General features: G+C 40.4%; 1 protein-coding gene across 1 annotated transcript in view; it reads left to right on the top strand.

The window, feature by feature from the left end:
- The first annotated feature begins 6754 nt into the window (after positions 1-6754).
- Positions 6755-22389, top strand: part of LOC148019727 (mitogen-activated protein kinase 15-like) — a 28937-nt gene continuing 13302 nt past the window's right edge. The window contains exons 1-8 of the mRNA XM_087699868.1: positions 6755-8194; positions 15004-15131; positions 15611-15670; positions 15801-15950; positions 16285-16440; positions 16542-16679; positions 16798-16871; positions 16947-17045. Of these exons, the coding sequence (XP_087555994.1) occupies positions 7789-8194; positions 15004-15131; positions 15611-15670; positions 15801-15950; positions 16285-16440; positions 16542-16679; positions 16798-16871; positions 16947-17045 (1211 nt within the window). The 5' untranslated portion in view covers positions 6755-7788. The remainder of the gene's footprint in view (positions 8195-15003; positions 15132-15610; positions 15671-15800; positions 15951-16284; positions 16441-16541; positions 16680-16797; positions 16872-16946; positions 17046-22389) is intronic.

Genomic DNA, 22389 nt, shown 5'->3' with positions numbered 1-22389 from the left:
TTGAAACGATAAGCAGTCTATGGGTTTTGGCAGTCAAGCAAGAAGCTCCCACACATTTCACCAAAGCTTTTGGTTGCATATTTGCATAGATCATATAAAAAATTTTCTATAGGATGTGGATTGCTTAGGGATGTCCGGTCCAGTGCTTTCAATTATTGGTTTCATTGATGATTCTTTCTTAATTGTGGTTTATGTTTATTTTTTTCAAAATTTTTCATATCCTTTCTAGTTTTTGTGAGGGCGGGTGGATTACTTTGTGTAGCCTAAATGACACCCCATCGACGATAGTGATTCAACATGTCCCACTCTAGTTCATGACTATTCTCTTCTTTTGGAGGATGACTGTACCCATTGAGTGGGTCTGTGTAACTTTATGGCTCTCAAGTGTTTCCCCTCGTGGATGCAAAGCTTTGTTATTCCTTTTTAGCCTCTTACAAATGCCATGTTGGATTGGTTTATGGTGGTGACTTTAATATTTTCTATGTCAATCTCAATGAGGCATTGTCCCTTTGCCCCTCTCTACTCCATTTGTGCTAAGTGGTATACATCTATTATCATGTGAGTTTTGAAGGGTCTCCTTACTCTTCTTTGATTTACATTTCACCTTTTTGTTGAGGGATGTTCTTGCCTTCCTTTAGCTACTTTCATATGTGTGTTGAGAGAGCACTTGGTGGAAATTTTAGGCTATGGCCACTTATAAGACAAATAAGGTCATCTAGCTAGGTGGCCCGATTGGGCGGAGTTGCTTATCCTACCTTCCTTTGGGGTTCTTGTGACAATGGGCTTGTAAGACAAATAAGGTCATCTAGCTAGGTCGCCCGATTGGGGGGAGTTGCTTATACTACCTTCTTTGGGGTTCTTATGACAATGGACTTCATTGGCCAAGAGAACTTTGAACTTGGTTAGAAGGCCATGCTCTTTGTGAATGGCGATCAATATCATGCAATTTTGTGAATCGCAAGATGCAATCAATGCCTTCTCCCCTCTTCCCAATATTTAAGATCATGTAGTAGTTGTGGTGCAAGATGCAACCAATCCTTCATCATTATGTAGCATCATTTGAGATCTTACAATGCGAGGGGCATGAGATGCAACTAGTGCCTTCTTATTACTATCCATTATCCTCAAGATCACACAACAATTCTTGATGCAAGGTGCAATTGGTGAGCCTTCAAAGCTAGTGGTACCCTTTGTTAAGACTATATTCTCATTCTCAACTCAACAAGTTTCAGAACTAGTCCAAAGAGAGTCCATCCATAACCAAAGGTCCCATCAACTTCTCAAGGCTCCTCTGAAAAATCCCCATTAATTAGCTAGTTTAGGGAGAATTGAAAGGAACCATAGTGACCTATATACCCATAAAAAATATTTGCAATACATTACTAAATATAGAGGTGAGGTTGTCATTTTGAAGCCCCCTGTTTCCCTGCCTAATTCCTCCCCCTTTGGTGAGGACCCCAAAAAGGTAGGGGAAATTACCAATACCCACCACAAATTGTTTAATAAACTTGCAATAAACCATTATGCACATAGATCATTTTCATGGGACTCGTTACTTGGATGAGCCCCTTCAAATTGCATTGGTTTGCCCCAATGCTTTAGGTTGTACTAGCACATAAATTGATAAAAGGCTAGTGACCTTGATTTGATAGTGTCTTAATGGTACTAGCATGCAAGCTTACTAATGATCCAATCCTTGCATATTGGTCAGCTATTCTAGCCGCTCCAATGCACTCTTAATGGTTGACGCTCACTCTCTATACTAGCCCCTCCAAATTGCTCCATCATTATAAGCAACCCAACAATCTACAAAAGAGCTCTCTTCGAGCATAGTGCAATATCTTAGCTCTATCCTTACTACATGAACCACTTTCATGTGTGATAACAAGATTGATAGTGTAGTGCTTGGTGGGACATCGACTACCTCCCCATGTGATTCTCCACACTCCTAAAACATATGCAATATGTATTGAGCTTTATAATTTGCATGTTAACATCCCATGTAAAAAAAGTTGTTGGTTCCTTTTGTGAGTGACATTTTTTCAATGTGCTAATTTGCATCTACACTATCAAATTTAAGCATCAATTGTAAACATTTGTCATCAATGACATCCAATTTCAAATCAACTTTTAACTAACTATGAAAGACCAATATGAATGTATGGCCTTGTCCTAGGGCAAGGAGGCCAAGTTTAGAACATCTAATGAAAAAAATGAGTTTTTTGGTGGAATTTCACATTTTACACCTTTTTTGAGATTTGAATTATGAGCATGTAGGGATATCAAGAGGAATTGAACGAGTTTAATATTGAATTTTTTATTTTAGAATCTTTTACACAATTTTTTAAAAAAATGTGGAGGTAATGGTACACTTGAGAGTTGGAATATAATACTTTTTAATAAATCAATGACTATCACCTAAGCAAGAGTCTCAACATATTCCCCTTTTTTTCATCACATTAGTAACCTCAAGGTGTTTACTTTTTGACACCCATTTCACAATTGGCCCCTTTACCCTAAATTAACAAGTTCTCAAAATGTTGTATTGACTCTTCAAAAAATCTTTCTTATTGTAGTGCAATGTCAAGGATGCATAAATGATGAATATGCATGCATTAATAATAATTTTGTGAGTCTGTTGTCTGTTGTTGATTTCATGCTTTCATATAATACAAGCATGACATGTTCGAGTTCTTCTTTAAAACTTTGAAAAAGCTTAACACTCCAACTTAATAATGGTGGTTAGAGCAAGGTGCCTATTTGCTTACACAAAACTCCAACTTGCTTGCAAATGGTACACTTACAATGATATAAATTGGCTCTTGGTTGGTGGTTACACCCATTGGATGTTGATGTAATGTTATCATGGTCCAAAACAAACAAAGATTCATATTAGACATCATCCATTTGAAAAGCATGTGTGTGAATTCAAAGTGTTTAGTGAGAGCTCCATGCATAATAAATACCAAATACTTACAAGCAAGTAAAGTATTGACTAGTTCTCTAGCTCTATACAAATGCCTTGTAGATGCAAAATACACAGATGTTCCACTTCTAAGGAAATACACACATTTTGAGATTTTTGAGCAATGACAAAACCTATTTAGAGTCCAAATGCCTTATAGATGCCTTATTATCCAACTTTCTAGCTTAAGCAAAAACACACATTTGTCATGATCAAACATTTCAAGAAATAAAATAAGGTATCATTACCAGCCTTATTTGCATGTGGTATCATGCTTTTAATAACTTACTAAGATTTGTAGTGTGCAAAGTTCTACAATATATTGATTCATATACAATCTTAAGGTTATTTATGCTAGAGATTCCTTTACTATCGGAGCTCTTAAATGCTACAAACTTTTACAAGTTATTGAGAAATAAATATCAAGTTGTCATTGTACAAAAAGACAAAGGTATTTGAGTTAATAAGCTTCAAAACTCAATAACTCAAGTTATGCATTGATTATATAAATTATCTCTATTTCAAGAGAAAATAGTATTGCAACACCTAGTTCCAAATTCAAAAACATTTCCTTAGAACTTCCTACTATTATTTCGATGGGAATGAGTTACTTTAAACACTATCCCAGTTTGTTACAAGTTATCAAGCAATATAAATGTATGATTGTTATTGTGCAAAGTGACAAAGGTATTTGAGTTAATGAGCTTCAAAACTCAATACCTAGATCCTTCTCCAATTCACTCATTGTTTACAATAGTTATGGAATGCGACCTTATAATGGCGCTTAAATTGCAAGAGCTACTACTCCTTTCATTCTATATTGGTGCTTTTAAGGTTTAAGCAAAGTGATGAATGCCATTAGCTTACATGTTATGAGCATTCAACACTTGTCTTCAATTGTATATAGTATCCCTTGGCTCATGTGAATGTCCTCGTAAAAGTTATCAATGGCCACTATGTCTTTTCAATGCACACTTGGATAATGTATGATACAAAGATGTAGAGAATACACACTAAGCTAAAAAGCATAAACATTGGTTCACTAGATAGAAGTTGGAGGTACAAAGGACTTCCTTCAAAGCAATGCTAATGTGAAGTATCATAGAGTAAGATGGTGTTGAATTTAATGTCACCTTCAAGGGTACCTTCCACCTTCTTTGGGACAAGTGAACAATAAATTTCTAAAGTTCTAATTGGAGAAGTAGTGAGAATAAGAACTTTTAACCCTACCATTTCAAAAAAAAAAGAAGGGATGATTGCCTAGTAGCGCAATAAATTAGCATCCAATTCGACAAGACATGGAGGTAGAAAGACATCTACCCAAATGATTTAAATGTGAAGGGTGTGAAACATAAAAGAATCACATTGTTATTTGTCACTACAGTGTGTGATTTGTTTCTCAAGAAGTACTCTCAACTACCTCAAAATCAAAAAGAAAAAATGATCTTCTTGGGAAGTATGCCATGTTAAATATTTGATGGACTTAAATGAAGTACTTTAGCAGCCAACAATGTTGTGCAAACAAAAAAAAAGAGGTTGGACTATCAGATTGACATCTACCAACACTTACAATTGAAAAACAAGATGTAAGTTTTTGCGAGAATTACTCATTTTTCATCTTAGCCACAATGAGCTAGTTCTTGCATATTTTATTATTCCAATGTATGATTCTAGGGAATCCTCTTGAAAGGTTTCACCACCTAGATTTTGTGCATTCAACTTGCAATTTATTGCTATAAGGTGGCATGCGACATTAACTACTATCAAACTTTAAGGAACTAAGTATAATCCCAATAAACGTTTACTTTTTCATGATCATTTGGAGACTTTAGCCCTTCTCCCCAGTAGTTGTGGGAAAGTTACATAGTGTTGTATACAAAATTGTAAGAGTCATGCTGGAAGTGCAAGAGAGATAGACTTTAGATAGTTTGACAGCAATAAGAAACCGAAGGATCTCCAACAACCGTATGGAGTGGTAAGAAGGTGGGCTAAAGCAAAAAGTTAAAGTGCTTCCATTCACATACTTGTCTTGGGAAGGAATATGAGTCATGCCCAAACTAAGAATCAAACATGTCCTTGTTTATTGTTCCCTCACCTCCCACAAATTCCTTTTCCTTTTCCAATAGATTATAAAACAAAAGAAGGGATGATGAAGTGGCCCCAAAAAGTGGCCTCTTTCGATAGCTTTTTGCCCTAATGTTGATAATGCCAAGGTTTATGACTAAAGTGTGGAATTCCCAAATCTGCATGCCTTCCATTTGCTATTATAAGAAGTTGCACAAAGAGGGCACTTGATTGGTTTCCTTCCATATTCTATTAGATTTGTTTAAAGGAGAAAGGTGGCTGAGCTACATAGCCAGATGATGACTTTTAGTTGCTATGAGTATACTTCTTCTAAGGAGAGTTTCATCACTTGATCTTGTGATTATCAAGATAATTTGGTGTCTTTGAGATGGTCTATGTCAACTTCAAGCAATAGTCAATTGACGACTTTTAGTTGCTATGAGTAGACTTCGTTTAATGAGTGTTTCATCACTTGATCTTGTGCTTATCGAGATAGTTTGGTGTCTTTGAGATGGTCTATGTGCAACTTCAAGCAACTAAATCTCTCTAAATCTCTAGGTGATTCAATCACACATAGGTCTTTGGCTACTCAATCTCAAGTCACATACACATTTGACTTAGTTAGGCAATGTGTAAAAACTATCTTTCTTTACATGCCATGTATCTCCTACATCTTCTCTTAACCTCATATGTTGTTGTATGGCTTTATCCATACTAGTGAAGTCACAAAGTGATGTTTGCATATGTGGAACTAAGGTCACCCAAAGTATTGGAGATGTGGTTGCGCTTAGTGCTCTTGTCCTTGTAGTGAGAGTTGAGTCCCACTTTTACACATGTATGGACATCCTTGCTGATGTAAAAAGCCACTTTGTTATGGCTCTAACCCTTTAACAAATACTCCATTGCATTGTCCCACTCTTGCCAAGGTCATGACAATTTGGCCAATATCCAAAAACCAAGGTTTAATGTAAAATAATTGTATCAGAAAACCTAAAAATACGAAGGAAAAGGTTCAAAATCTCAAGTCTTATAAGATTTTTGGTTATATAAATGGTATGTACATGTAATCCCATTCAAAAGCTCGTCCATAAATTTTAAGTAGGCTTTTATATCTATCACCAAAAATAATATTCTTGAGGATTGATGATACTTTTTAATGAATAGAAGGCCTTCATGAGAAGATGCCATCATATACTATCCAAAAGTTTGTAATATTCCCATCCCACCAATGCCTATAGAGCCAACACATTGTGTAAGTGCTGTAATATTAGGCCATGGCAATGTGCTTTATTTTTTTGAAGGAAGGGCAAGTTAGCACTTGGAAAAACATGGGTGCTGCCTCATTATTTGCAACGCTAATAGCATTGAGCCTGTCACTAAGTGCTAGATCAACATAAGAAGGTCCACTTTTTTGCTTCTATTGCGAGTCTCTCATTGCATTGCCATTAATGCGGCCTCGAGTTCCTTGTCTTGCCAGTGGACATTTTCCAACCTAACATGACAATACCAAGCCGGTGTAGAAGGGGATCTAAGTTTTCGTCACAATCCTACACAGTTGACAATGTAATCCCGAGATCAACGGGAAATGAACAACCGCATATAGCCAAGCTTGACAGGATGCCCACAAGAACAACCGCTAGTGAGAGGCCTCTTTTCGAAAAGTTCCAAAATGCTGTTTCTCAAGTGTAATTTATGATGAGGAAGGGCTTCTGCTTTATGGTGGCTCACCTTGTCTTAAGGACAGACACACACAGGAAAAATAAAGAAAAAATAAAAAAGGGAAAACAGAGGAGGTCTCAGAAAACCATCATCAGATGATTTAGGCTCGCATCACGGCCTGACCCATCTGAGCTTCTCTCGAGGCCATAGCCGGGAGCTATTCTTATTTTCTAGGGTTTTTGGGGCCTGAGGTGTTGCCACAGAGCATATCAGATCTTTCATCCAGTCAACAGTTTGAACTGCAGGAACAAGTGCTTATTATTACTTCATCTGGGGTTGATTTTGCTGCAAAATCTGTTTTCGATAGTGGAACGGGTCAAGCTACCGATCAGAACTGCACTCATTAAGACTCAAGCGGCGCTGGTAGGTAACCTCCCATTGCTGTTCGTTTCTGGGCATTGGTCGTACCAACAGTGGCCTACGATTGATCCCACCATCGATCTGCCACCAGCATCTGCTCATTTCAGTGCTGCAGCGGGCTGATCCTGCCGTCAATCCATCACTGGCTTCCGTTGCTTGCTATGAAGTAGCTCGCTTCTTCCACACCTCGAAACCGGGGAGGACCACAGAGTGTGCCTCCAGGAAAGCAGCCTCATTAATAACAGTGGGCTATGATTGATCTCACCGTCAATCCATTGCCAGCATCTATCATTCCAGTGCAGCAGTGGGCTGATCCCACAGTCAACAATCCATCACTAGCATCTGCTGATTGCTATGTCGTAGCTTCGCGCTAGCCTTTTAACGGAAGAGGACCAGAGAGTGTGCCTCCAGCAAAGCAGCCTCGTTGATCGAAAGACTGACATTTTGAGACAGTTGTGCCTTTTGTCTCTTGGGTGTCGTGCTCAAGGAGGGTTATTGATCAGAGACTGACATTTTCCTGCATCTTTTGTTTCTGGGGGGTGTCGTGCTCAAGGAGGCTCATTGATCCGACACTGGCATTTTTCTGTTCCCTGTGAGTAGCGTGCTCATGCCTTGATTCTGTCTGGCAGAAAGCCTGCATCTCTAGTGGAGGAATATATGTGGGCTGTGGAGCCCACAGCATGGGAAAGATTGACTTCTTCACAGAGTATGCGGAAGCAAATCGTTACCAAATCCAGGAGGTCATTGGCAAAGGAAGCTATGGCCTGGTGTGCTCAGCCATTGATACATATACAGGACAGAAGGTAGCAATCAAAAAGATCAATGACATATTCGATCATGTGTCTGATGCTGTCCGCATACTACGAGAGATCAAACTTCTGCGGTTCTTGCGGCACCCTGATATTGTGGAAATCAAACATATTCTTCTGCCCCCTTCTTCTCGAGCATTCAAAGACATTTATATAGTTTTTGAATTGATGGAATCTGATCTTCACCAGGTCATCAAAGCAAACGATGATTTAACAGCTGAGCATTTCCAATTTTTCCTATACCAGTTGCTCCGGGCATTGAAATTCATGCACACAGGTATGCTTCTCAGTGTCTTGATCTTTCTAGTATGTGTGATTTCCCTTGCTTTTATGGTCAGGACAATATAGTATTAAAACCTCTGGCATCTTAAGTGCTGCGAGAGGCTGTGGGTCGGAGGCATAAAATGGGATTTTCTGTGAGGGAATGGGCCATAGCAGGTAACACGAAACTCAAGCTCCTAGTGTAGCTGAAGGATCCTCCTCTGGTCTGAATCCTGCCCCCGCCCCCGCCCCCGCCCCCGCCCCTGCCCCTGCCTCCACCCCTGCCACCCACCCACCATCTCCCCTTTTTTCCTGCGGTTGCTGTGGATCCCTTTTGCCCTACATACATCCTTTCCAATGATTAGTTTTCAGGCAATGGTGCCATTTGCACCCTATTCTTGTGCTTTCATAGACATCTCTCATGCAAATGCTGTTACAAATCTTCTTTCTAGTTGTCTTACCTTTACCTCCTATGGTTGCAAATGCTTTTAGAGTGAATTCCTTGTGATTAACAAGTGCTGTTCGTGTAATATGAATTTGCTAGTTCTTAAGAGAGAAGTCAAGGAGGTTTTTTGTCTCTGATTAATATCCTGTTTTTCTCCCATTGGAAAACACAATGTTAATGAGAGAAAGTTAAAGATGGTTCCTCCCACATTGAGGGCTTAAAAATTTCATTAGGCTCCTAGAAAACATTTGGCTATTTGGGATCACCCTTTTGGTGTGGAATAGTTGTTCTTGCATATTCACAAGTGGTGTAACATTGAATTATATTCTTCCTTATCCTTAATCTCTAGTTGCCTTTTGTTCCTTGCTTTGTTCTTGTATAGAAGGTGGCCGTGAAGGTATTCAAAGTTTGTTGTGACATTATGGGTGACCATGCTTGAGGGTGTAACTAAAATTTTAGGAGGGATTGATGAGTAATGTACCTTTGCTTCTTTTGCATGCCATCTCTTCTACTCATGAATTGTTACATGAGCAACATCCTCTTGTACAAAGCCCTCCACAAGCAAGGTCCTGACTCCTAAGGGCCCTTCTTCTTGACGAAGTTGTTACAAAATGGTAGCCATTGCACTAGTAAACAAGCAAAAATAACTATAAAAATGCACAACTATCAAAATGGTACTCATTGCTCAAGTACATAACCAAGCATAATTGTAGAAAACATACACGTCTATCATACCAATCATAGAAGTACTTGTATGGAATCTAAAAGATCTTGAGACAACTTGTAGATATCTGAGCGTATTTGTACTAAGGAAGGAGAAGCACTAGTTGTGAAGATATGCTAGGGTTTGCACAAGGAAAACACTCAATGTGTATTAACACGACTGAAACAGAGTGAACTTAAACAAGCACACAAAGGAAAGAACAAGAAAGTAATAAATGAATGAGTGCCAGCGAATGATTGAATGTAGAGAATGTTGTATAGATGTAGGGAGCTCAAGGAGCAGAGATTGTCCGATAGTTGCTCTCTTGTGAGAGAAAATTGAGTGTTAGTGTTGTCCTTTGAGAATGGAGCCCAAGTGCAGCAAATTGCCAATGTTGGAGTAGAAGATTGATGTAAGAGGCTGAAGACAGAAGGGGAGCAGACTGGATTTTGAACCGCAATGGTATATGGGGATGGAATAACAATGTGCAGCAATGTACAGCATGACAACAGACTTTGATGAAGTGAATAGCAGTTGACAGTCAAAATGCAGGCACCGGAGAGGGCTGAGAGTATTGGCATGTTGTGACTGCTTTAGATGTTGATGTTGATGTTAAGCAGCAGCTAGATGGTGAAAACACAGCCTCCAAGGTGAGCAGATGGATGGGTGGCTGTTGGGTGAAAAAGAGTACCGAGGCTGCAAACACAGCTGTTGGTAGACCTCTACATGTGGGGCAGCAGTTGAGGCGGCTGATCGGAGTAAACATGCAGCCACAGATGGTGATGCTAGCAAAACAACATGATACCTCAGTTGGTACTGATGTCGCCTTGACTTGCAATCCTTTAGATGATGTGGCACTCTAGGGGATGGTGATTGCAGCAAGCTAACGAAGAGGAGGATGATGGAGAGCTTGGCACAGATTGTGGAATGAAGGGATTACAAATGCAAAGGGGTGTGCACATTGAAGCTCTTTTACAAAATACGCTGGGGCCAAAAAGAGAGTTGTGTTGCATATCAAAAAGTGAACAATGCCTTTTTGGGGCTGTTTAATGATATGATGATTTAGGAGGCAAGTTTTGGTAGCTCAACATTGCCTCTCAAGCCCAAAAAAGGGAGATTGAGGGGAATGAAGAGATGTCTAAGCCCTGACTCAAAAGGTCCCATTCCAAAGAGACAAAGGTGTCAGGCCAAGGGTGCTACTTTGGATTGCCCGAGGACCTATTGAGATTGTAGAGGCGGTGATGTCTTCTTTTGAGTTGCTAAAGTGAATTGGACATTTTTCTATTTTGGGAGTTTGTTTATTTCTACGCGGCTCTGTAGCTCATAGAAAAGAGAGATCCAACTATATGCAACTACAATCAAGGTATTAGAGAATGGAAAGTAGATGTAGTGTGATTGTTTCATGGAGTGTGGTAGCTTCTCATGATCCTAGGTGAGCGATGGAGTGCTCTTGAATGTCCTGCTTGATGATGTAAAAGGGAAACATGCTAAACAAATGCATGGGTTTCATTTTCAAGTGGCGCCATAAATATATAGTAGCCTAGTAGACCCAAAGGGACCTAGAATGTGCTAGCCCAAGGGTAGGGCCACCATCATGCATGTCCTCCAGGAGATTTCTACCAAGGCAACTCGTGATGAGGGGGAGAAATTGAATGGACCATGGTTGCATTATAAGCCCTCGTAAGGGTGGCTAGATGAGCCCTTGGTGTGAAGTCTATTGTGGTTGTTGTGCTGGACTTTCATTTGGCCTAAAAGGGGTTGACTTTTTTTTTGGGGGGGGATTGATTGAGGGGGTTGTCCATAAGCCACATGTTTAATGAGTCACTGTTGAGGAGGGTGGGAACTAGGAGGAATGAGAGCTATGGGTGCAAGTATTGGAGTAGAAGAAGGTATGTGGGGTGGTGAAGATATCAAAGAACTCTAAAGTGGCCTCTTAAGCATGAGTAATCGAGGGTGGGGAAAGGGGAGGCTCAAGCTAAGCCAAGGGTGGGCAACAATTGGTGTCTCTCAATGGAGTGAATTGTGGAGCCGAAGTAATGGAAGGAGTTGAACAGCCACTGTCTCTCGAATGAGCGGATTGCTAAGGGGACCATATCCAACAATCATTGTCTCTTGGGGGAGCGGATCGTAGAACCGCAAGTTGTTGAGGTGGCATTTCTTAAACCCTAGAAAAAGTAGAAACCACCTTTGTAGCGCATTGTGGTGGTCACGAGGAGGCCATGTTGCTTGATGATACTCCTTTTGCTTTATAGTTATTAGTGCGCATCTGATGTGTCTTGTTGCCTTGATCATAAAAATTTGAAAGTTGGTCTAGAATAAACTTTGTGGCCTAGAAGGGAGAGGTGGCACAACGAGTGCTTGGGGTAGATGTGTATACTCTGATGGTGTAGGGAGCAAACGTCCTCGTTGGCAAACATTAGTGGGAGGTTTGGTGATGCCGGAAGGGAAGCACTCAGCGGTTTGTCCATTTGCCTGTAGAGAAATCATAGCACTAGAGTGTCAACTTGTAAAAGGGAGGGTGCGAAGGAGAAGAAGAGAAGGATATCTCTCAATGATGCAACAGAAACAGGGGGGAAAATCAATAGATGATACCGAACCTGCAACTTGTCTTTGCCTTCTCTAATGAACAAGGACTTTAGCTCTTTGAGCTCTTGTGCTCTAATACCATGTCAAGATAACAAGTATGCTTTGATACACCATGTGAAGATAATATGTATGCTCTAATACTGTGTCAAGATATGTGATGGTGCAGAGACAGTAGGATTTGCAAATAGAAACATGGAGTGTGTATGGAAAACACTCACAGAGAAGAGAAACTCAAAAACACAAAAGAATGCAACGATGATGCACTGAATCATGTTATGAGAAGAAAAGCTGATACAATGGAGCTGAAGCTCAGAAGATGATTGCACTGTCCTGTTTGAAACAGGTGGTAGCACTTGTGGGGAATCTGCATAGTGAAGGGAGTGAAACGCAATCCTTTGGGTAATGGGCTATTGAAGTACTCACTGGAAGGTGAAGGATAGCTGTCAAGGAAGTGAACTGTAGTCCTTTGATGCCATCAAGGATGAAGAAGATGATCACTAGTTGTCGAGGGATTGAAGCGCAATCCTCTGATGCTAGGAAGAGGACCAAGTTGTACAATGCCATAGTAGAACGCGGTGGTAGAGTGCCACAGTCAAAAGTGGCAGTAGAATGCCATAGTAGAACACCAATTGGGGATGGATGGAAGGTGGCCATGAATTGCAATGTCCTCCAATAGGGGTGTGAGCAGCAGTGGCAAGGAGAGAGAAGGATGTCAAAATGATGGAAGAAGAGTGGTGAATGAATGAGAAGAGAGGTGAGAGTGAGGAATGAATGAAGATGCGGCCTATTTATAGGCCTTAGCTATCTAGGGTGGTGCACCATTGTGTGGGTGCTCACTGAAAAAGTGACCAAAATGAGGACACTAGCCCTTTTTGGGGTTGTCAATGTGAAACCCTAATTGAAGTGTGAAAACTGAAGAAGTGGTTTCTCAACCCTCACTGGCCTACCAGGACTGGCAAAGGTAGATGGTACCACATTGAATCCTTTTTTCCTTCTTTTGAGAAGATATGGTTTGTGGCCTATTAAGTAATTGTGCCTTTGGGGTTGGGGGAAGAGAATGAAAAGCGATGGAAGAGAATGAAAAGCGATGGTTAGATCCACCACATCAGAAAACAGACAAGTGATCCCGACCACTCGAGGGTGTCGATGATGAGCGGAAATATGAAGAAGTATGAAATGCACACAAAATTGAGAAGAGAACATAGTCAGAGCTCCAAATGTCCTTGTCAAACTTTGACTAGGGCTCACAACTAGAAGGTGACAGATTGACAAAATAAGGCAAGCTAACAACTTTTGGTAATTTACATGTTTTGGGGCTGTTTTAAAGAGCTAATCAGTTTGTAATTGCATTTTTAGCTCAACAATGGCAGCCGGGGAGCTGGTTGTGCAGGAGAATGCTGCATCGAGCTGTTTGTGATGACGAGGTAATAGGTGGAGAAGGCACAGGAGCAAGGCTATGGGCAGCAATTGTGTGGGATGCGGAGTGGCTGGACAGATCTCTTATTTATAGACACGAGTGAACCAAATGTCTCAGCTGGCATCTGGACACTCTTGGGTTGGTCTTGGACACTTTAGGTGCATTTAATACTTGAGTTTTGGGGATGTTTAATGAGGTGAGAAAGGGTGATTAATGTTAATCAATGCTTTGTTACTTAACAAAGAGATGATGGTTGGGTGGGGCAGATGTAGTTAGGCAATGCAACTAGTGCAAGTGGTGATAGCTCAAGGAGGATGGTGGCTGGTTTGCATGATCTTAGGAGCTCAAGGAGATAGGGGATGTGTCAGAATGATGTGGAGCAATGGAAGCAAAGAGACAAGGCTGATAGAATTGTTGTAAACACAAAGAATTGAACAAAAGAGGAAGAGCACATGAATCTAAAGAGAATGAACTTCGGGAAATGAAATCCATGTACCAAGGTACAAGAGTGTGTATAAAGGCATGGGCCGTGGGCAACCAATAGAGTGCTTCCAATTTCTCCCTCTCCAATAGTATGTAGAGCACTAGTATTAGATGAATGATGAATTGGAGGAGAGGCAACCAATAAATAGGTTGTGGAAATATGTCCAAATAGCAAATTGATTGACATTAAATGTGGCTATAAATTTAGGTCGGTCAGTATTCAATGCTCTACGTTAGAAATGCATGCACTTTGGCTATCCTTGTCACCTAGGATATGCACAATGCTAACACCCTCTCTCAAATCTTGGGTGATTAGTACATTAAAATATACAACAATGAAAGATGCACTACAATATAGACAACAATGACAATCAAATAGGACCATGGATATCCAAGCAATGGGTGATCAAGCCACCACCAAGATGCCTTAGAAAGACACAAATGTTGATGTTGATTGTACCAATCCTTGGCCATAGAGAGTAAAAATAGTTGAATCTTGATGCTTGTGATGTAGTCGCTACCATAGAGGGTAGTTAAAGAGGGGTCGCTAGAACAAGATGGCAACCTCCCTTGTAATTGTAAAGGAGATTCACGCTCAAGCAACATGGAGGTCTAATGTTGGAAATTGATGGAGGAATTCAATGTTTGAGCTTGTAAGGTGTAGCAACACCATCAAACTTGTAACAGTCACCTCGAATTGGATAGTTTGTAGTTGACCATAGAGGGTCGCGGTTCTCATGGTTGATAAAGTCTCATACATAAGGTAGAGCTTCTCCCACCCCCGTGGAGATGTCTTGTGAGAAGTAACTGTCGGTAAGGGCTGCTAGTTTTGTGGCCAGTCGGTGCCTAGTGTCCAAGATTAAGTGGTAACAGTTGTCTTTTCAGTTTGTGTTAATATTGTGCTTGCTGTAATTAGTGTTAAATCGGGTCATCTACCACCCTATCTGAGAAGGAAGGCTGATTTCAGTCTGCATTTTGAATTCTGAGTACGACTTTCTTGCTGAAAATACACAATGTTTTTGTCACACTGTTTTGGGTTATGTAAGATGAAGAGGCTGTCACATTGCAGCATTTATGCCAAATGAGAAATTCAATCACACATTATGCTGAATTTGAACCTTGTTATTTCTTCCACTTTCAAATTATGTTCATTGTAACTTCAATCTGCATTAATGTTATTTGGTTATGCAGCGCATGTCTTTCATCGCGATTTAAAGCCTAAAAATGTGTTGGCCAACTCTGATTGCAAATTGAAGATTTGTGATTTTGGGCTAGCACGAGTAACTTTCAATGGATCATCATCTGCCATTTTCTGGACTGTAAGTATATATAACCATATTTACCGTGAACAGTTGACTTTGATGTCATAGCAGCTCAAAGTATTTTCAAGCCACCATTTTGGGATTCTATAATCGTGTTTTCTTAAGGACCAAAATAAGCGAATTGAAATTATATGGAAATATTTAACCTTTAACCAAATGGTGAGGTCTTCTGAAGGTTGATATACAATTTGGACAATTCTTTAAAAACGGAATGCCTGTTTTTAGGCAAATTTCCAAGAGTAATTTGTGTGAATCAATATTCGAGTTGTGGAAAATTTGGGGATTTGAAAGTTGGCATGTGTTGATGCTCACAGTCAAATTTAGGGAAAGTTCAAGTATTGAACAATCAGAGCTAAGCTGTCCACTTGAACGTGAAGTTTAAGGATTTATAGTTCATCGTTTCAAGGTTTCATTTTGTTTGTTTGATTAGAAGATTTTTGAATCGTCAATTCTTGGAAATGAATGGTGATTATCAGGATTATGTTGCGACAAGGTGGTATCGTGCCCCAGAGCTTTGTGGATCCTTTTATGCAAAGGTATGTGTTGGAGAGCTGCCAAAACTAGTAAGCTGCAAGTATTATTCTTTTGGGAATAGATTGCCAAACAGGTGATGGGCATCACAACAAGTCGTTAATGCACTGATTCTATTATTGCTGAATATTGCAGTATTCCACTGCAGTTGATATATGGAGCATTGGATGCATCTTTGCTGAACTGTTGACTGGAAAGCCTCTTTTCCCAGGAAAAAATGTTGTACATCAGCTTGACCTTATAACTGATATGTTGGGTACACCACCTCCAGAAGCCATAGGGAAGGTTAGTCTTCTTAATTATTGTCCTCAATTCTTTTTTGCTTGAGGCTTACTTTCAGGTTACAAGATGTAAATAATTAGAATGAGGAAAATGAAAAATTTCCAGGAATATACCATTATGGACAAGCAAGGGTTTAGTAAGCCACAATAACAGCTTTTTCTCCAATATTTCCTACTTTAGTATTGTTCACAATGAATTGAGAATAATGTCAAGGAGATGATTTTAGGCAGCTGTATAGTCATCTGCCTGCAACAAATCTGATCTTCATATTTTGCCAGAATTCAATTTAGTGGAGTTAGTAGTGGCTTATTTTTGATGGCTTTTTCTTCACATTCAGATACGTAATGAGAAGGCAAGAAGATTCCTTACCAATATGCGGAGGAAGCAGCCAGCAAATTTTCAGCAGAAGTTCCCTAATGCTGACCCCTTGGCAGTCCACCTTTTACACAGACTTCTGGCTTTTGATGCAAAAGATCGACCAACAGCAGAAGAGGTACTTACTATAGGGTATCTGTCATGATTTGGCAGTGAACTTTCATACTCAGAGCAGTGAGTGTAAAGACAGGTGTAAGCTTGGCAACTTGTTTATTACAGGCTTTGGCAGACCCTTACTTTAAAGGGTTAGCCAAGTTGGAAAGAGAACCCTCATCACAGCCAGCGTCAAAAGCTGATTTTGAATTTGAAAGAAAGCGTTTAACTAAAGATGATGTGCGAGAATTGATTTACAGAGAGGTATGATGCTTTTACATAAGCATCAGTAATATTCTGATTATTTAAGTATTCCTTTTCTTAGTTTCACCTGCAGTTTTTATCCAGAATGAGTTTGTGATCTTTTCATGATTGTGGTCAGATACTGGAGTATCATCCTGAGATGCTGAAGCAACACTTGAATAGCAAGGATCAATCCAAGTTTATGTTCCCAAGGTTAACATTTTTAACTGGTTTAACATCTATTGTTGACATAATGGTATTGTCACTAACCGGAAATTACATTGACAGTGCTGTTGATCAGTTGAAAAGGCAGTTTGATCACCTTCAGAGACAATCAAAGGAGACCCTGAAATCATCTATGGAGAGAAAGGCTAGCTCCTTACCAAGGTTAGTGCATCAGAAACTTTGAAAATGTCATGGATGACACAGTACTTAATGACATCACAGTGGACATAGAAAAAGATGCCCTTGGGCTTATTCTCCTTTTTTAAAAAGGCTAAGTAAATCTTCCCATTGACATACATAAGACAAGTAAGAACTGTCCTAACACTTGAAAAGACCATTTTTAAAAATTCACTTGTCATGAGGGCTTATGCACTGTCATGTTCACAATCAGGTCTATTTACAATTATGGAATGTGCTAGACTAAGACAAAAATGTATATTTCTCAATAATAGCCCATCCATATGCCTCCTTAGTATCAATCCTAGATTGTCACATCTCATAGAAACTGAACATGTACTTTTAAATGGAATAAGCTTTTCTTGAAATTAAAGGGAAATTTTAAAAGAACTGCCTACTCTTTATGTGGTAATATGGGTTTGCAGGGCCATCGTATATTGAATCAGCCAGTTTCATATTAATTTTCTTTTTATATCTTTCTATTTACCTAACATCTGAAAAGTTTGTTTCTAGAAAAAGAAAGGGTTTGGCAGTTTGCTAGCAAGATCAAGAGCTTGGTGCTATGATACCATGTTGGAAGTTTAGTGGGCTTAAGAGAGTATGTACATGTACACACTTAAGAGTAGGGGGGAAAGAAAGAGCAACTCAATTATGAACGAAGAGATGTATACGAGTTACTGGCATCAGTGCCAAGAACGCCTCACTTGTTAGCCTTATAACAAGCGTCCAAAAAAGGTGAACTGACGATGTATCTATATGAAACGTTCCCTTAGGATCTGACTTGCACACGAGACTCAATGTAAGCCAAACTCGTAATGAAAGGCATTGGACATCAGACTCACCTCCTAGCCATAGAGCCAAACGGACTCACTCTTGAGCCTGGGAGCTTGGAGCACTATGGGTCATGATCACATCCCATGGGATGGTGTCCCGTACCTCCAGCCCACACCATCCCACTGTATGGATGCTTAGCTAACGAGCCAAGAGTCCAAGAGTGGTGATCACACAATGAATGTGCACAATAAGGCCTTGAGTCCTATAAATAGGTTTTAGGACTCAACCCCGAATTGCTCTTAGTGCATTCACACTAAGTCCCTTCATGACCATTGTGACTAGTGCTACTAGTGCCTCGAAGACAGTTTATAGCATTTGCCGATAGTCATTGAATTGAAGTCCTTTGGGGTTTTAAGGTAAACCACATGCCCTCTTGGAGCTCCCAAGCAGTATGGTGTTGGTCAGCATAAAATGTGGTATGATCTTTGGTTGTTTTAATGCTTTCCCTAGCAATTGTTAACATTTTCTACATGTCATGCAAGAAATCAACTATGGATTGCTTTTTCACCCCCTTGAGCTTTGTGGCAATTAGTGGTTTTGGCTCATAACTGTACATGAGCATAAGTTGGCTATAACCACTAGTTGAATGCTTAGCATTGTTATAAGCAAACTCAATCCAAGGAAGATGATACTCCCAATCTGATTGCCTATGGGAGACATATGCATGCAACATATCTTCCATGGTTTAATTTGTTTGTTTGGTCTATCCATCGGTTCCAAGATGTTTTGAGCATCTAGTTTTTGGAAAATTGTTTGCTAGAAATGACCAATAAAACTTTAGATCTTGGTCACTTGACTATTTCATTGGGCAAACCGTAAAGTCTATAAAGATGTTCGACAAAGAGACCAGCCATATGGTGGCTTTTCATGGTCATCTTTGTAGGAACGAATTGAGCCATTTTTGTCAATCAGTCGACCACAATCTAGATTGCATCATGACCTCAATTCGTGTGGGAGACATATGTTGCGTGCATATGTCTCTCGTAGGGAATCTAATTGGGAGTGTTATCTTCCTCAGATTGTGTTGCTTATAACAGTGCTAAGTATTCGATTGCTGGTTATGGCCCTTTATGCTTATGTATAGTTATGAGCCGATATGTAGTGTAACGTACGCTCAAGCAAGGACAACCCTTGTTTATATGCAAGTTGTGACAGCCCTTGGTTCCAAAAAGTTTCTACATAGAAATAGAATATGGTTGGAACAGCCCCTTGGTACGCCGAAACATTGTTCCCGTTGCAAATCTGTCTCGAACTACGTTTCCTATTAGAAACAGACAGGGAATGCGACATGGCAGGCCACTTACCTTGAAGCTTGATTGGCACCTCTCTTATCTCCTGCTCGTTTTGTGCTTGCTATACAACTCCATCTGTACACTCTTGCTCGTTCTCAGGTTCATTACCTCATCTCTCGCAGGTTTTGTCAACTCATGTCTTGTGTGGCTCTTGTTTGCTCTCCTATGATTTGTCACTCTTGTCTACTGTCCCTGTCCCGTCTACTCCCATTTACAGTGTCATCATTTCCTCTTTTCCTTCTTCTCCAACTTTCCACTTCTCTCTTCTCTTACTTCTCTTCTCCATTCTGGTCTTCTTTTCTTCTCGTCTTCCTTCTTCCTTCTCTCGTTCTCCTTTCTCTCTTCTAAGTTCTCCCTCACTCTTCTTTCTTCTCTTGAGTCTCTTTGCAACGGCTAGGCTTTTCTTCAGCCATTTTTATTTTAGTTTTCAGTTTGAAATGGCTTCATCTTCTTGGTCCACTCGTTGTGTCAGTGGTTGAGGAAGAAGGTTTAATGATTGGTCATGGTGAGAAAAAATAAATGTTGACCGTCCATTAAGTGGTGGAGGATCTGGACCATCGGCTTGCAAGCTTTGCTAGTACGAGTGAACTAGTGGAGCAAACAAGGTAATCCGTTGAACTGAGCATTTTTATTTTGAATTTTTATTGATTTTTATTTTTCAAAGTTACTTAAATATTAGCATATGGAATACCAATTGTTGCTTGTTTCGTCTTATGCATAATCAAGTTCGAGCTCATCTCCTACATGAGCCAAATCCAGAGGTGAAGTTTTGTCCTAATGTGACCTTAGTGAAGCAAAGGGAGTTTCATGACCATGTAGCAAGTCAACAAGCTTATCTTGCATTTAGATCACGATATGTTGCAGTTAATCTTGCAACTTTTGTGACACTACCCTTATAAGATGTGTCTAGAGCAGGATCAGTATCAGGAAGTGCTACCTCCACACCTACTATAGGTATTGTATCGGTCATGGATTCATCAGTGCCACATGTTACACGTAGATAGAGCACACTAGATGCTAGTTGGGATCCCAAGAAGGAAGAGGTGGATACATTAGCAACACGCTTTTCTATCATAACCACATTTAGTTTCGTGTAGTCAAATCAAAGTATTTTAAATTGATGTGCAAGAAGATTGGTGAGTATGGCCCTTCATATGTGCCTCCATCATCAGAGACCTTATGCACCACTTTGCTCAATAAGGAGAAGCGCCTTGTTGAGCAAGTAGCAATAAGTAGTAAAAATGGAGTTTCATTGGTTACTTATGGTTGGAGTGATACATATAGGTGATCCATTCATGGCATGGTTGCTTATTCTTGTGGGGAGATGTATTTCATATCTTCACATGATGCATCAGGGACAGGAAAGTCAGGAGATGTACTTATAGCAGAGTGGGTTACAAGTATTGAGCTTATTGGCCTAGAGCATGTTGTGGGATTTGTTGCAAATGGAGCGCCCACAAACAAGGCAGTAGGTGCGATCATCGAGGGATACTATCCGCATATCATAGTTTTATATTGTATGGCTCATTGCTTGAATATGTGAGAGTGCGTAACGGAAGTAGGAACACGAACACACACACACACACACACACACACACACACACACACACACACAAAGCAGAAAATGAAGGAAGAAAGACTGCACTGATTGAAATGAATACTGGATACAAAGCTATGGACTGATCAGTCCCTGCATGCAGCCTGGAGTGTCAGTGACTGGATCAAGTTGGAAAAGATGGCAGCACCAATGTCGGAGAGGAGAGGGAGCAGCGTGTGCTGAATCTGTAAGAAGAAGTGAGTGAGAATGAATAGGGGGGACTGCTATATATAGCTCCCAACCTCCAGATCTGGCCGATCTGTTGGCAACGGCCTTAAAATTGGCCAACTGCCCAAGAAATGGGCCGACTGCATAGAAAATGCCCTAAATGGGTAGATTGCCACCCAAAAAAGAAATGCATATTGAAATAGCAATACCCTAGATTGACAGAGCTCCTTTGTCTCATGCCAGACTTTGACAGGAGCTCACAACCAGGAGATTATAGAGTGATATACAAAACACGGTAGGCTAACATCTCCTCTTAGATCCTGGTTGGGTCTGAAGATCCAATAAGCACATGTGATGAAGCAAAGAAGCCTGAGACAAAGGCTTTGTAAAGAGATCAGCCGCATTGTCCGCCGTGGGACAGTAGGCCACCGCGAGCTCCGAATCCACAATCTGCTCTCGAACATAGTGGTATTGAACCCCAATGTGCTTCGTGCGAGCATGAAACACCGGGTTCTTCGCCAGAGCAAGTGCACTGTGGTTGTCCATGTGTAGCTCCGTAGGTTCTATTTGTGGAAAGCCAATCTCCGCCAACATACGACGGAGCCAAATTGCCTCCATAGCGATCGAATATAAGACCCGATACTCAACCTTTGTAGAAGAAAGAGCCACAGTAGGTTGCTTCCTGCTGCTCTAAGAGACAACTCTTGATCCAAGAGAAAATGCATAACTTGTAGTGGATCATCTCGAAGCCATATCACCTGCCCAATCAGAATCACTACATCCAAAAAAAATGATCTCCTCTCTATACATGATCCCGTAGGATTGAGTCCCCTGCAAATATTGAAGGACACGCAAGGCAGCCTTTAATGATTCTGTGTAGGAGTTTGGATAAAAGAAGACAACAAAGCCACCACAAAAGAGATATCCGACTGAGTGTGGATAAGCCAGATAAAAGAGTCAACAAGGCACCTGTAATATGTGGGATTAGTAAGGGGAACTCCATTTGCCACAAGCTTGGACTTAGGGTCCATGGGGCAAAAAATAGGCCTACACGCAGCCATACGAAACTTTGAAAGAAGCTTGGAGATGTACATGTGCAACGAGATAAAAATGCCCTGTGCCATCTGATAGATCTCCAATCCAAGAAAGAAGTGGAGGATCCTAAGATCCGTCATGTCAAACTCCTGTCAAAGAATATCCCGAGTGTGATCCACCTCCTGAGTATCGCTCCTTGTAATGATAAGATCATCAACATACAAAATCAACAAAATACAATGGCCACCCACAACCTGGAAATATAGGTTGGGGTCATGATTGAAGCGATGGAAACCACTTTGCACAGAGAAGTAGTCAATTTGCTGGTACCAAGCACAAGGAGCCTGCTTTAGGCCATAAAGGGCCTTCCGCAATCTGTAGACATGATCCTCCTGCCCTTGCA

This window comes from Lygodium microphyllum, chromosome 19, assembly GCF_053477565.2.
Source record: "Lygodium microphyllum isolate KBCC chromosome 19, Lygodium_microphyllum_v1.1.10, whole genome shotgun sequence".
Taxonomy (NCBI): domain Eukaryota; kingdom Viridiplantae; phylum Streptophyta; class Polypodiopsida; order Schizaeales; family Lygodiaceae; genus Lygodium; species Lygodium microphyllum.
This window is presented reverse-complemented; position numbering and strand designations above follow the sequence as displayed.